Source organism: Vidua chalybeata, chromosome 3, assembly GCF_026979565.1.
Source record: "Vidua chalybeata isolate OUT-0048 chromosome 3, bVidCha1 merged haplotype, whole genome shotgun sequence".
Classification (NCBI taxonomy): Eukaryota; Metazoa; Chordata; class Aves; order Passeriformes; family Viduidae; genus Vidua; species Vidua chalybeata.
The window spans coordinates 41,193,341-41,209,774 of NC_071532.1; the positions used below are offsets into that span (position 1 = coordinate 41,193,341).

A 16,434-nucleotide genomic window follows, 5' to 3' on the forward strand; every position below is an offset into this window, starting at 1 on the left:
TGATTACTTTTATGGGACAGCTGATGATACAGGTGGGTCTTTGTTTTGGAAACGTAGCAACTTTATTGTTCATAGCCCACAATGTTAGGGAATCTTGGACTTTCAGGTCTCAAATGCCTGGCTGTACTGACTGCCACTAACAATGTTTGGGGAAAAAAATTGCCACATATACAAATTTTTCTCAGTTCTTGATATACATGTCTTGCTTATTTATACTGTAAAATGTTAAAACAACAACAAAGGCTTTTTTATTTATGTGGATCACTTCTTTGTCCTGTCCATGTAGGTAATCTTGGGCTACATGACAGTTTGGCATGAACTCACTTCATACTGTTGCATAAACCAATGTATTTCCCATGTCGAATAAATTGTTACATTTTGTACCTTTCCTTATCATGGGTTAATTGGGGACACAGCAGAGGCAATATATATTATGCTACGGCAGCTGAGTTGCAAATTTATTTGCTTTCCAATTTGCTGTTAGGGGCTGAGTCATTCTTAGTGTTACAACAAATACATATTAGATAAGTTATCACAGCAAAACTGTTTCTCGTCGCTTGGAGTTGATGATAGGAGAAGTTTCAGACTCTGAAGTGAAAAACGAGGTCTTTTTAAACACTTAAAGTATTTTAGACTCAAATGATTGTATGAAATGAATATGGCTGCTCTTTATGTGAAGATGGTGAGAACTGGTGTTTTCCCAGACATTCCAAAAAGTGTTGCTGGTCCTCTTTTTCTTCAGAACTGTGGTGTGAAATACTGTTTTGTTGCCTTGGAGTCTAACTCCTCGTGATTAAAGTGAGAATTGACATTGCTCCAGCTGCTTGATCTCAAAGTTCTCCTCATTCTGAGAGAATTTTATAGCTGTTTTCACACAGATAGTGAGCAACAGTTAGTGTCAGGGTTTAATTTGCATGATATGTCTCAGCAAAGCCCCTTAAATTAAGTCTTTCCTGCTATTAGGAATGCTGTGCTAGAGTTGGACTTGGATCTGCTTTCAGCACTGTTCATGCTCCATGAGAGCTTGGTACCATTTATGTGGTACATGGGACTTTTTTGTCAAGAGTGTTGGCTTTCAGTGGAAACCAAATATCTTCCTCTTCCAGCCCAGCTTTTGTTTTCTTCCTTTTTTTTTTCTCCCTAAGAAAGGAAATTACAGAACCCTATTGCATTATTTGGTATCTTTAAATCACTGTTTTGATTTCTGTGGGTTTATCTTCCTGAAGCAAAACTGATAAGTCACGACTTTGCCAAATATTAGATTACATTCTTGATATGTGTAACATTTTCATAACATGAGGCCTGTAATGATAAAGCCATTATGATTACAGTAAAGAGGCTGGGAAGCTGAAGTGCCTAATGAAAATGAGAAGTATATTTCAATTTTGTCTTTTTATGTACTTTTCATGCAGTGTAGTTACTTCCAAATGATGTGAATGAAGTTTGGCTTTATTTTTGGGATTCTTTAAAGAATCCTAAAGTTGGCTTACAACTTGGCAAATAATGCGTTCTGATTTCTGCCTCGACATAACTACTAAAAACTGCTGTTTCCATTAGTAGAGTATATATGGAAATAAAGATTTTTAAAAGGTTGCTCCTACAGCAAAATCCATTCTGCTTACATGTGATATGCAAATATTTTATGGGTTGAACTGCAAGTACTTTAAATTTTTTCTCAGTTTGCACAAAGCACAGTTTATCCAGCTATCTGCACTGAATGTATTCCTCAACATTTGCAAGTAATACAAACTCTGGAAAGCTTTATTTATAGCATATAAAAGGGGGGGAGGAAATTTAAATTACCAGTATAAAGCAAAAAATTCACATTATTGGAAAAATATTTTTTGTGTATTACTTTAGAGGTGAAAGAGTTTGCAATGCAAAGGTCTGACTTAAGAGTTCTAACATAACCAGGCTAAATCTAGACAGGAATGTTTGCTTATATGAGTTTTTTCTAAGTTTTTTCTACTTTTTTTTTCATACAGCAGGCAGTCATTGAGATTAGCAGCATGTTGGTTTGTTGGTAGAAAATCGCCTTTTGGTTGGTTTTGGTGGTTTTGGTTTTTTTTTTTTTTTTAATTCATGCTGTGATTTCTTGCAGGTAGGATATTGTCAATGCAGACATCTGAGTACTGTGATGACAGTGGGTGACTTGACTTGGAAAACTTTATTCTGATCTCTTTCAAAAAAGTGAAATTATTATTATTTTGCACAAAGGCATAAAGATACAGGGATGTGCTGTGCAATGAACCAGCCATGTGCTCTGATAGCTAATGAAGCTAATCAGGCCATCTGGGAGCAAGGGCCACTTTGTTTCACACACACATCCGTGTGTCTGAAGACTTAGAAATTGCCTTCCAGGGGTCTTTCAAGTCAGCTGAGCAAAGTGCAGCATGGGAAGTTTAATACACTGCTGTACAGGGAGTCGTTTGATGTCAGAAGGTTATTGCAGATTAGTGCTCGGTGTCTGGTTTCCATTTGTCACTTCTTGACTAAAAAGGATGTTTTTGTTGTACATGTAGGTTTGTTTCAACAAAGGTTCAAAGACCTCCTATGTACAGGACAAAACACAAGCCCAAGAATGCTCTTGGAGTAATGGAGTAACATGGGCTACTGGTTTTGTCTAAAAGTCTCCTAAAAATAGAAGTTTGTCAACATTTTTTGAGAAAGAATTCTTTGCATTGGAAACACAGGGTGGAAAAAAAAAAAAGATAAAAAGATAGCTGTCTGAACTCGAGTCTGGAAGATTTCTTATCACAAGGAGAAGCTATTAAATTACACACAATACATTCTTCCTCTCTTCCATGTCATTCAGGGGAGGGAAGTGAATGATTAGTCACAACATGAGAGTAGCCCCACCTTCCGTGTCTTAATTAAGTGTTCCTCTGAGTGTCTGTCATGCCTTTGTTGTCAACATCTGTTTGTGTTCTAAACCAGTTTTTAACTAGAAAGAAAGCATAGCTAAAAAATTTCGTTGCACATTATTTCTGGTTTAATTTTTCTATTGCTTATGTATTAATTACTGAAGAATTAATGTAGACTTTTCCCACACACACAGATAAAAGTAATTCTTGTATTTGATTCTTTGACTCCAGGCTATGGTGGCTTGTTATCCAGGCAACGGAACAGGATACGTGCTCCACGTTGACAATCCAAATGGAGATGGAAGATGTGTTACATGTATATACTATCTTAATAAGGACTGGGATGCCAAGGTATGCAATAATTTCATTCTAAAATGGTTTTTACGTCCATATATACTTGTGTATATATATATATATATATATATACTTGTTACTGCACCTTTGCTTGAGGCTTTTGTTCATGCCCTTATTTCTGTGTCTTAGTTGTGATTTTACATTGTATTAACTGTGGTTGTCCTTTGCCTCTCAAATTCTGTTTTTACTGAGAGCAGATAGAGATGAAGCATTTATTTTCAAGGATTTGCGTGATGTCAGCAGGACCTTCTTGACAATAAGATTGAAGGAAAGTAGTAAATGCCTCGCTATACACAAAGAGAAATTAAAGGCAATTTCATATATCCTTAATTTAATTTTTCCTTATATTCCTGTTGACTCTTGAGTTTGCTGTTTGTGGAACTAGATTGCTTATTTGAGTATGCTAAAAAAAGATGCTATAGCTTGGGAGCATTTTCAGATAAGCCAAGTGTTACAGTCTTTGCTACATCAGTATAGTTCAAAGCAGCACAAGTCTTGTATCACTGTAGGTACAGGGTGTAGAACTAATTTATACCACAGTTCAAGTAGTCTAAGAATTTAGTACTAGTGGCTATGTTAATTTTTAATAAGGATTTTCCTAGTGATTCAATGGGACTAGGCAGATTTTAAGAACAGATGTAGCTAAATGGCAGTATTGGAAGCATGAAAGAATAATGCAAAGACAGCTTTCCTAATTCTTTGATTTCTCTGCCATTAACAATGGAGAAGTTTATTTTCAGTGTATGGGGAAAAAAACAAGATAAAACTACCGATGCTTCATCATGCTAAGAGAGTAGCATGTAGAAGAGTACATAGGAGCAGTCAGATTCTGCATTGCATGCACCAAATACGGATAACAAATTGCAGATAAGAGTTGTTATTTTTCTTTTTTCCTGTATAGGATACTTGCATAAAACTGGTAGATGAGAAAGCTGAGTCAGATGGATGCACTTCAAGCTTTCTGTTTCTGATGTGCTCTTTGACACATCAGATTGAATCCTGCAATTAGAATTTTTTTTTTGCCATGATAACATCCTTGCATGTAAATGTACTGATTGTACTAACAGCTCTATGCAATCATACCTGTGAGTAAGGAGACTTTTGCCCTATTGTTTAGAAAAAGCAGGGAATTAAATTGATATCCCTAGATTCTGGGGTGAGTGCATTCATTCCTGGGTGAAAATAACACTTTCCCATGTTAAAGTACAGCTTTGGGGCATTTTTAGTTGATTTATGGTTTCTCTCTTGGGGAAAAAAAAAAAGAATCCATACCAGAGTGTAGAAGTCAAGCAAATTGCATTTTCACAATAATTATGGAAAATTTACTAGCTGGATATTTAATTTAGGAACAAAGGCATTTCTTTCCTGCAAAATCTATTTTAAATTACAAATTACTATACTAGCAAGTATATTGTTTGTTGAAAAAAGAATCTCAAACTTTCTTTAGGAGAAGAAATTGATCTAAATTATCACTTGTTTGCTGACTTAGATCACAGATGCCCCTGCCATTTTTATCAAATTGCCTTGTTAGTACTTGCATTGTTATGTCTGTTATGACATGAAGGTCTATGGTGGCCATCTATAGTTAGATTCAACAACATCAACACCATCAGTAGGAAGAAGTTAATGTGACTTAAATATAATTAACCCCACCTACTTGTGCTTATTTCTAGACATACACAGGTAGGTTCAACTGTTTAAAAACCTGGAAGAGATCTAAATTGACCATGAGCAGTACAGATTCAAGCTTTAGTTTGAAGTTTCCTACTCTTTCTTTATTTTAATTACACATAAACTTGTGCCACAGTTAAATGAAATAATCTCTTTAATGGGGAAACGTGAAACTTAGATGTGAAATAAAATATTTCTCCCATTTATATCAGGTGTTTTTAGCCACCTGTGTAATATCAATCAGTCTTGTCCATTTTTGTTTTGCTAATAGTTATGCATCAGTTCCCCCCCCATCTAACTCACAGCTTTTACTTGAATATGAATGCACTTAGCATTCTGAAACCACTCTGTGAAAAATGTGTTAAACATTTTGTAAAATGCAATGTATTGACAGAAAAGCCATAGATTCATAATTTCTATAGCACCTGATAAAGGATTTTGTTTCAGTTCCAAGTGTCTGAAATATTTTCAAATGTGATATTCAGAATTTTTAAATACAATGAGACATGGCTCTCAAGCATTGTTTGAAAATATTTCATTTGTAGGTAAGTGGAGGCATCCTTCGGATATTTCCAGAAGGTAAAGCCCAATTTGCTGATATTGAACCCAAATTTGATAGACTGCTATTCTTCTGGTCTGATCGCCGCAACCCTCATGAAGTACAACCAGCATTTGCTACAAGGTAGGAGTGATGGACTCTCTACTGCATGGTGCCTATCTTAGAAGAAATGAGGAATTAGTCACACTGTGAATTATGACCTGACAAAAAGGAGAGTGGTTTCTGATAACAGATGAGTAGGCTTCCATTGTGTTGCTGAGTTTGTAGTGTTGCCTGATCTCTTATTTTGGAGAAAACTTCCTGAGTGTGTAGGTGGGAAGTTTCCGAGCATGTGCTTGACGGAACTCTGTGGAGCACATTGAGCCATGAGCAGGCCTCAACTTAGCCAAAGGGTGCCATCTTCATTATTTCTCTGTAGTGGCTTTACACCCTTCTGACTTGCCTTTGTCCTTACCACCCTACTGTGTAACTGGAAGATTGACTGGCTACTTCAGTTTAATGTTCTCTCTTGTTGGGGAGAGAGCTGTCAGAAAATAGTAATTTTCAAGCTAAGCTACCATATTCTGATTTGGGAATTAGGTGAGGGTTGTGGAACAGAAACAACCATCAATACACAAATATTTTTATGGAGTATTAGAGGAGTTGTTCCCAGTCTGAAGCACAGGGGGAACTTGATCTCTCTTTTGTCCCTCAGTGCAGGGCAGTGGTTGATGCTAAAGGTACCCACACTGACTGCCCCCCCCCGCTCCCCATGATAAGTGACATTTACAGATAGTGGCAATAGGTAAATGATTTGATCCAGACTTCCTGTTGCTCATGTTTTAACATGTTTAGATGGATGACCAGAGTACTGAACATTGACTGGAGCTGTGAGATAACACAACTGTGTTTGCAATAAGTAACTTGAAACTACCTTCAGCATATCCTCTTGCAGCTTTTCCAGAAGCTGTACTGCTTTCTACTCCCAGAAGAGTCATGGTGCAATGCCATTTACTAAAGCTCCTTAAAGCCTTTTCTAAACAGCTGGCATTTTGTATTTAAATCCTCTATGGGCAGTGGAAAACCAGAGGAGCCATGTAAGAAGGAGTAGTTAATTGTCCCTTGAGGCAAATATCCAAAAAAATATGATACTGCAGTGTGATTCAGTGATGAACTTGACCTAGTAAAAAGATGAGGTCACAGGGCAAGGTGATGGGGGCAGAGACTTATTCTGGACAAGAGCCATAAATAGCAACTCACTGGGGAAAAGAGTGTAAACTTAGAGCATCAGTATCACCCTTTCAGGGACTTTTCAGATAATAGCTACTAGTAGGAAAAAAAAAATAAAACCCACTGCTTGCTTTATGAAAACTTTCCTCTGTCAGATTGTGGAAGTATCATCTAATTTAGGTCGTATTTCATGTCAAGTGTTTCATTGGTATTTTGCTTCATAGTTCAGAAGTTCTTTTTTCTTCTGTTTCCTTAGGTACGCAATAACAGTTTGGTATTTTGATGCAGATGAAAGAGCACGAGCTAAAGTGAAATATCTAACAGGTAAGCTCTTCTTAATATCATTGTTATTTTTTTGTGGAAGAGTAGGTAAGTCTAGCCTCATCTCCTTGGCCCACCCTCTGCACAAAAAGAGAGAGAAAGTGGCATAACTCAGGTTTTACACGGGAGGTGACCCAGGGATTGAACTCCTGGGCAGTGATTCATGAAATCCAGGTCAATGCCTGTCCTGCTTATACTTCCTTTAACACCTGTGGCTGCTCAGTATTTTTATGTGGGGGATACAGTTTCTCCCTACTCTTGTCTCCCTAATGTATGTGGAGGATAAATACACCAGAGACTGTAAGGCACTGCAGAACTGAGAGCTATTGAAATAGTTTTGATCGAATATAGGGATTCAACAAGTGAATACAACTTTACTTGACTAGAATTTTTATATTGGAAAAACAGAAGCCTAAAATTAAAATCTGTAGTCAAAGAATGGACTTACTTCCTTCATTTCCAATTTCACCTATCTAGCATCTGTTTTCCTTCTCTGGCTTCTCCCCCAAAAGGAAGTTGATCTAATTTTCCTGTTCAAATTAGCATTATAAGGAGAAATGGCCTAGGACTTCTGTCATGCTTGTAATTGACATGACAATTTTGTGTTTGTTACAATAGTTTAAAAATAAACCAAAATCAGGTGTACAACAAGTGCACACACACATGAACATGGCTTTGTCAAGAGCTCTGAAACCAATGATGTTAAAAACGTGTGCCAGTCATTTCCAGCTGAGACTTCATTCTTTGCTGTCTGGAGCTCCTAAGCAGTCCAGAGCTGTGTACAGTTCAGTCCAGCCCCTCTTGGTGCTCTCAGTGACCATGAATTTTGGGAGTGGCTCCTGCCTGGCTTTCGAAGAGAGCCCCTTAGCTCCAGCTGGGCAGGCTGTCCCACTGCTTGATGGCACATGCCTGGCAAGGAACAGTTGACTTCCCAGTCAGCCTGCCGGGCCTCCACAGGAAGCCTGTCTGTCTCTGAGCTGGCCTTCATGTCACAAGTGTGCAACTCTGCAGCTCCTGGAGTCAGCCTTGCTGGATCAGAGCTGTTTTGTTGCCTCTGCACAGCTTCAGCTGCTGCCCTTTCAAAGGGACTGCGAAGAAATGGTTGGGGGCGGGGGGGGCTCAAGCCTGAAGGAAAGGTGCTCCCCCTTCTGCCCACCTCCCTTTCCAGGGTCCCCCTAAACTGCAGGCATTTAAGGAAGGAAGGCTGGGTTGTTTAAATTTCACAGAATCACAGAACCAGTTAGGTTGGAAAGGACCTCTGAGGTCATAAATCCAACCTATGACTGAACACCACCCTATCAACTAGACAATGGCACTGGTGCTGTCAGAGATGGTGACTCCATCACCTCCTTGTGCAGCTCCTTCCAATGTTTAATCACCCTTTCTGTGAAGAAATTCTTCCTCCTTCAGTATTGGTTTCTCTGTAATGGGTTTAAATTACCATATTGTTGTGGTTTCAGTTTTCATTTACAATTATAATTGCATTCTTTGTATCTGCAGCAAGAATTGTGCCAGATGCAATTTATTTTCTACTGACAATAATACATGAAATTATAGAATAAAATGTCATAAAATAGAAACCTATTCATTTTTTGGATAAGTGTCAGTCTAAATAAAGCTATGCAGAATATGTGTGAGTTTTTCTTGCTTATAGGATATTGTGTTTTGATAGTAAAACTTTATTCTGGAAAGTGATGTTAGACTGTACTTCAATAAATGCTGAAAAATATCATTTTCCTTTTCATATTTCTGCAGGTGAAAAAGGTGTGAGGGTTGAACTTAATAAACCTTCTGACTCAGTTGGGAAAGATGTTTTATAAGCCTTTGATTTAGCAACTCCCCTTGCTGTTCGCCCTGATAAATCTTGATGCTGTCTATTAACTTTTGAATGTGAATAACAAGATAAAGGAAAATCAACAACAAACCAACATCTTAATACGGAAGCAAACAGTGTTTCAATGTTGCATCAAAAAGAAGGTTCTTTGACTGCTGAAGCATTGTACTATGTGATTGTGACTCCAGGCCTGTGACTGCTTATGTGAAGAAGATAAGCAATCAGTTAAGAAACACCATATGCATCTGGACATAAATAAGTGCCCTACATAGAATTTGTCCATCCTTATATTTTGCCAGACCTGTCATCCAGCTGAATCCATTTCATCTCTCCCTTTTTTTTATATGGTAAAAGTTTGAATTTTGGGTAATTTTTGTATTACCAGGTACAGTTTATCAAAATTGAGTCTTAAAAAAAAAAAAAAAAAAAAGAAAAACTGATAAAAAGGAAAAAAATTACAGTATTCTCCACTATAACATGGATCTATTTTTGTAAAACTGTTCATACTGTTCTCCTCTGCCATGAAAGACCTAATTTAATGTAAGGGTTGCCAGTAACTGATAATCACTTTAATTTTTTTTTACAACTTAATTCAGAAAAGGAGCACTTTAATTACCAGCTAAAAATCTGATTATTTTATATCATATCTCACACTAATCTTAACTTTTAAAGATTGCTGCTGTATATTGGGGTTTTTTTGGGTTTTTTTGACTATGTTCTCTTGAACCTTATTAACAAAAGCAGATCAGTATCTTGCTATTAGTAACATTCAGTTTGTGGTTTTTCTATGTTGAATCCACAGAGGGGAAGTCTCTTCTTTATTCTTTGGTTTCTTTTTTTTTTTTATTTTTGAAGGGGGGATGTTTGGTTGTTTTTTGTTGTTTTTTTTTTTTTTTTCTAAATGACTGGCACTAAGTAAACATGACGCTATTGGTTGCTGTCATTGGCTTTGGGGACCTAGTAAATACCATCAAATTACAAGAATATACAAGGGCTTTCCTAGGCTATTAGAGGTACCCAGAACCTCCTTACTTACTTGACAGAAATTTTTGAGCTTTCTCCCTTTTTTAAAAGATACTTGCCACCCCTCTTTCCTTTGTATATAAGTTAATAGAATACCTAAAATTCACTTTTTAAATTTCCTTTTCAAATGTTGGTGTCCCATGCAGTCTGTAAGTTGACACCTTGATCTATTATATAGTATCAAGGAGGTGGTCAGCACACTGAAGTGCATCACTCTGTAGGCTCCTTGTGCAATAATGCATCCTTAAATTTTCACTGTTGCTGAAGGATTTCCCCAAAAAGGCACTGCCTTTTGATCAATACTGAAGTATATATTTAGTAAGAAAACATTTACTTTCTTTTACATTGTTTTTATTTTATCCAGGAGATGGGATATCACAGAATAAAAGTGAGATGTGCAGAAACTGTGATATTCTTATTTTTATGAAATGGATGTTTTGGACACAGATTTTTTTTCTTCTTCTTCTTTCTTTTTTTTTTCTTTCCTGAGCTTTAAAAGCTTGAGAAAACAAAAGCAAACTTATCAAAGACATCATTCTTATTTACAGGAGTTTGGGGGTTGTTCACCTTACCCACTGCAGTTTTCTATCTGTCCCTTATTTCCTTACTTAGCCAAAACAATGTGAGTGTACAGAAATATTTCTGTATATATTACAACTTGTGACAATTTTGGCATCTGTATAGTTTGTATTCAATTAAAGACCCTTTCTATGGAAAGCTCAGTAATTTTTTATTAAAAACATTACTATTGTTCATGTAAAACATGAAAAAGCTAATTGTTCAGTAACAAACTGACAGAAGGGGAGAAAAATTCAGTATTGGTATATCATTTAGGAGAACCAACAGAAATCCCAGTTTTGTTTTGATTTCACTTTTCCTTTTTTAGTAAGTTCTTGCCCTGTACAGTTCTCTTCCTCTTTCCTCTTTTCTTCCCAGTAAAACAGACAGGATACCTTTACTGTAAGTGCCTCTGCCAACCTGGCCAAGGAGTGCAAATCTTCATTACTGTCTGGTCTGCAGTGCTTTTAGGCTACCAGTGAAACAAGCAAAAAAGTCACCTCTTCGACTTCATCTTCATTAGTACTCCTTTAACAGAAGTTTGGTTTTGTTTTAGAAATGTAAGCATAAGCCTTTAAAGTCATTTCAGTCCCTCTGTAATTCAAACTGCTGCAGTTAAACATCGTATCAAATTCTAATCACACTGTAAGTTTGTGCTTGCCAGACAGGTTTAAAAAGTGGTTAATTTTTCACTCCATGTAAGTCATTACAACAGGGTCAACAAATCAGGTCAGCCATTTCTTCCATGTCCTTTAGAAACTGTTCATTTCATGTCAGTTGAATATTCAGTCTTGAGCATCACCAAGCAGGTCCTTGTTTTAAAACTATTTTTTAAACTGTCTTATGATCTGTATGTGTCTAGTCCTGGTTAAAAATAAAGCTTCATAATGCTATTTTTATTCATGATGTTAGCTGGCTGTGAAATATGAGACCTTTATCTATAGCAGGCAAAGAAATTCAGGATTCATTTACAGGTTGCCTATAAAGTTGTGTAATTTCAAAAGCAGTGTTCATTATGAAAGAGCTCAAGTTGCTTGTAAAGCTAATCTAATTAAAAAAGATGATGTATAAAGGTTCTTGAAAACTATGTGGTTATTTTTGAGCTTTTTCCCTTTTCTAAAAGATACTTGCCACCCCTCATTGTAACTTTTAATACTACTCTGTAGCAACTAAGTTATGAATGCCTCCTGACAAAGGGGGTGTGTGGAATTTTGGTTGCTTTGTTGTGGGTGTTTGGTTGGTATATTTGGTTGCATTGTTATTTTTTTGTTGTTGTGTTTTTAGTGGTTTTTTGGGGTTGTTTTTTTTTTTTTTTTTTGGTGGTGTGTTTTGGTTTGGTGGTTTTTGGTTGGTGTTTTTTTTTTTTATAATCAGAGCTGTTTCTGCTTTGGAGAAGGATCTGGGACTTTTTTTTTTTCTCTAGACTGCCTACAGTTACCAGGGTGTGGTCACCATTTTCCTGATGATTTCCTCCCTCAAAAACAGGACCCTCTTTAGGCTTTCTGAAGAGTGATTATGATGTAGAGTCAGCTCTAGTTTTTTCACCACTTTTGACAGGTATGTGAGGTAAAGAATGAGTCACATTCAAACAGGATTTGTAAGGTTTAATGGGATGTCCTCAGTTTTACATGGCTCCCAATGAATTATGGGCCCTTGAGAGAGGACAGAAGAATGGTAGAGTCTGCAGGTGCAAAACTGTTAGAGATAGCACACAATATTCCTCCTCTTTTGACGAGCTTTGTAGTAATTGTATGGTTATCAAGGAAACAGTGTCTGGCTGTGCTTCTGACATCACTCTAGCTTTTGCAAAGCCCCCTGCATGTGCTTGTCTGTCTTCAGCTAGTTTAGAAAGAGGTACCTGGATCTTCAGATGAGTCTCCAGCATTAGTGCACCTGTCATGGCACTTGGGTTCCAGTTGTGCTCATTTCTTCTCTAAGGTGATAGTTCTTGGCATTTTTTTAGGTTGAAACACAAGTGTAGCAGTACTGAGCTGATGGTAAAGTGCTTTGAAGCTTTTTCCATGTTCAGTGCTGTATAACTTCTTAGAAGTTCTCTTGAAAGTACATCTTCCCCATCCTAGTTTTACATTGAACAAGGAAGAAGCCTTTCTTGCAACCATTCTGTGTAGACCTGGTTTGGGTTTTGTTTTGTTTTTTAAATTACCACATTGTTGAGCACAATATGCAGGGGGATTGTTTTGCTTAGTAAATTCAAACACTGCACCAGGGAAAATGAAGTGTTTCTCTTGGGTGTTTCTCAGAAAAGACATTTGCCGATTTGAGAGCTGACAGCCTGTATCATATGTAAAACATCTGGCTTTGCTGACCACTTCAAGGTCAGGAGTGGAAAAATCACATCTCCATCAGACTGGTAAGTATGGCTAGACTGAAAAGTGCCATTTCTGTGCATGCTGAATGCTTTGAAGAAGAGAGGAGAATGCCAAGTGACAAGAGCAAACTCAAAGTCACAAAGCTCCAAGAGTCTCGCATTTGTACCTTGCCTGAAGGCATGCAGATAGGCATGCTCTTGCAAATACTTAGGAATTTGTGAGTACTGAGCAGCAAAGACTTTGAAGAAATTCATGGGTCTTAGCTGGATTTGGATCTCACCTGCTGTTTGGAGGGGATGGGGGTCAAAGTATGGATCTCTGGGTCTCCCATTGTCAGGTTTATTTTTCTTTTTTCACTTGTAAAGCTTGAATGTAAGTAATTGCTGCACATGTACCGAAGTCTTTTTGTGCAGGAGCTGTGTTCACTCTGGAACATCTGCATCAGAATTGCTTGACCCTGTCTTTTAGGGGTGGATAGCAGCTGACAGAAGCAGGTTTCAAGGTCCTCTCTCCTACCAGACAAAACCAGTTCCAGAGAATTTGCTCTGTTCACTTTTACTACCACTTACTGAGTTTCATCAAGGTTTTCCTAATGGCTTTGAAGCTGAATGAATATACAGAACATTTATGCCTTTCCTGAAATACGAAAAAAGAACCCCAAACTCATAGCTCCCAAATGACTTGGCTCTAAAAGTGGATGGGACACATGAGATGTCACTTGCCAGACCATTGGGGATAGGCTCAAGTCTTTAGCAGGAGAGGGAGGAAGTAATGAGTTGAATAGAAATGGTAAAGTAGGATGTGAAGAGACTGGCACGTGAGACCAAGATACAACATGTTGGGTGGGTATGAGGAATATGGGACAGTCCAATTTAAAATATACTATAGGTGTCTGCTTTGAGAGGAACATGACGTGTGGGGAAAAAGAATGCACGACGTGTTTGTCTCAGAAAAGACAGTTGATGCATCCCATCCATCCTTCATGTATGTGTGTTGCAAACAAAGCAAATTTTTATCTCTGAAGATGAGATGTTCATGACTTTACTTGAACTAGGAGCTGGTTTCCTTGTCTGTATTCCAAAATTAAGTTGTTGGACTTTCCTCTTATTAAATATGCAGCTTGGGATTAAACTTCTAATGGTAGTAGTTTATGGGGTCTTCTAGAGAAATTATTGTAACTATATTTGTATATAACGTAGTGATAAATGCTGGAAGTGGTGACTGGCTCATTTAGCCTCTAAGCCTAGTACTATCCTTTCCATATGGCTAAAAGTTTGCAGGGCATACCTCACATCAGAGCGGGCGGGATGTAAAACACAGAGCTGGGCTAGCAACTTAACCAGGATCACACCCGGGCAAGCTGTGATAAAAGACACATGCTTTCAGTGTGTGAACTGAAACCCATTATTTCTTTAAAATACTGTTGGAGACGGGAAGTAAAATTTCACCTCTGAATATTCTGAATATCCAGTGCTCCTTGTAGGCTTGTCTGTCTGTGTCAGTGTGGTTTGCCAGGGTGAAACCAGTTCCTCTCCTGGGTTTGTTTCAAAGGCTGATGTGGTTCTATTGTGTTTTATTTAAAAGCAAAAAGATGAAGCCATCGTAACTAAAGTGTAGAGATTTGACTCCTACTCACAAATGAAAAGCCTAGTGCCTGAATATGATATTGGGTTGTGAATTGTATTTTGCTACCTAAAGAAAGCAAGTGTCAACCAAAAAGCCAAGAATAAAAACCTCTCAAAATTATCTGAAGGCAAGTCACTTTGGTTGTAAATGTGTCTTGTTTATGTTACTGCACGTAAGCAAGCTTTATAAATCTATTAAAAAAGATTGCCTTATAGCAGGAGACATGGTGGCAGCTCTAAGGAACAGAAGGAGACTAGAATTTTGGGGCTGGATTAATGGCTGTTGGAATCCTGAGAATTTTTTTCATGCAGTAAGATAGGAGTGAATCAACCAACCACTATAGAAACAAACTAAACGCCACCACCCCTAGATCTGAAAAGTAAAATTTTGGTGAGTGCTGTACCATGAGTTACCAGAGCCAAAAGATACTTCAAAACTGTTTTTATAGGAGCACTTGAGAACATCTTTAGGCATCAAAGAGAATATTTCCTCGACACCGCTAATGTTTGCCAAAGGGCTGTGGGTAATAACAATCTGTTTTCTGAGATTAGAGTCCAGTTGATGGTGTTCTTGATAGCAAAAAGCAAAGTTTGAGCTGTCACATTAGGCATATTTATTTTCCCTTTGCTTCCCCTTCCCCAGCCACAACATAATAGTGAGTAATGTGGTGCTGGACACGTGTTCTGCAGAGTCATATTTTAATGAACAAGCAGGAACTGTACAAAGTTAACTCTCTTCAATCCTAAATATTTCTTGTATCTAGAAGTCCTGGAGGTAGCAATTTTGAAACTTCTTTGACTACTTCTGTTTTTTCCCACCTGCACTTTAAGAACACTATAGCTATTTGATTTTTTTAATTTTTTTTAACCCTTTATTTAAAATAGCACATTAGGAAATTACTCTGTCTAGCTGAGAGTTGCTGTAGCTCTGCAACCATGAAACATTATGCAATGAGATGAGGAGGGAGGGTACATACTTCATTATAAGGCTTATACAAATCCAAGAAGGCAGGTGGGGAGCGGGGGCCGGCTGTGGCCAGGCTGTGACTAGGACACCAGGAAGGGGATGCAGAAATGCTTTAGGCTTGTGGGACTGGAGAGGGAGTAGGTGGGGTCCTGCTGTGTCACAGCCAGGACAAGGCCTTGTCCCAAAAAAACATGTTGTGTCCCAGAGGTGACAGAGACACACTGCTCTCTTGCAGGGGGAGGATGCTATGTGACACAAAAATCCACTGGGGCAGAGATGGAGGAGTGGGGAAAGTGGGATGGGGATGGTTACACCTCCAGTGCTTACAGTAGGTTTGAAAATTTGCTTGTTTCCTCATGTGAGAGTGCCTGGAGAGCAACTGCTCTGCTTCCAACCTGTGCTTGCCATTTCTGCTCCCACATGTGCCTGAGGGCCTCTCCGGCCCCTTGCTACCCCAGTGCTTTTGCATTCTTCCAGGGCTCCCTGAGCACTGCCCCACCTGCTGTCAAATGAGCTGCAGGCCTTTCTCTCCTGCTGTGTCCCTTGAGTGGGGGTTGGAGTAAATTGTAACATGCTTGGCTGAGGAAAACATTTGGACTGGGTTTTTTTTTGGACCAGCTGTGAGATGACAGCTGGTCACGGTCTGGTGGCTGCCTTTCCAGGTGGTCAGGTGCTACCCAACCTCTGTCTGCACAAAATGCCTTGAGAATAGTGGCTGCCAAGTCATGGCTGGCACCACAGGCTCTGGCTGGTTCTGCTGCCTGCCCTGAGTTGGTGCTGCCTGACAAAAGCTCTGTGTGCTAAGGTGCTGTCTCTGGGAGGCCAACTAACCTTGAATTGCTCCTTGTCCTTTGCAGAGGTGGTGAGGTTATACATGACACAGCTGAACCATGGCAGCTCATGGGACATACCCATCACCTGGCATTGCATTTAGAATCCCCTAAGCACGTAACAACCACCCAGCAATAGTTTTACACCAGGCCTGGGTAGTCTTTCTGTTGAAGAGAGATAGAGAGAAGGAGACTGAAAAACTGTTGCAGGTTTCATGGAGAGGACATCTACTTGCCAGTCTCCTAAAAATGGTGTCACTTCAGCACACACCCTGATCCACATGTGAAA

General features: G+C 38.5%; 1 protein-coding gene across 2 annotated transcripts in view; it reads left to right on the forward strand.

Annotated features, from left to right (window-relative positions):
- Window positions 1-11,469, forward strand: part of EGLN1 (egl-9 family hypoxia inducible factor 1) — a 34,515-nt gene extending 23,046 nt beyond the window's left edge. The window contains exons 2-5 of one of the 2 annotated variants that reach the window (XM_053938321.1): window positions 3,096-3,215; window positions 5,435-5,571; window positions 6,914-6,981; window positions 8,734-11,469. In XM_053938321.1, coding sequence (XP_053794296.1) covers window positions 3,096-3,215; window positions 5,435-5,571; window positions 6,914-6,981; window positions 8,734-8,798 — 390 coding nt within the window. In that variant the 3' untranslated portion in view covers window positions 8,799-11,469. The remainder of the gene's footprint in view (window positions 1-3,095; window positions 3,216-5,434; window positions 5,572-6,913; window positions 6,982-8,733) is intronic. The other variant, XM_053938322.1, reaches the window with a different exon arrangement.
- The last annotated feature ends 4,965 nt before the right edge of the window (window positions 11,470-16,434 follow it).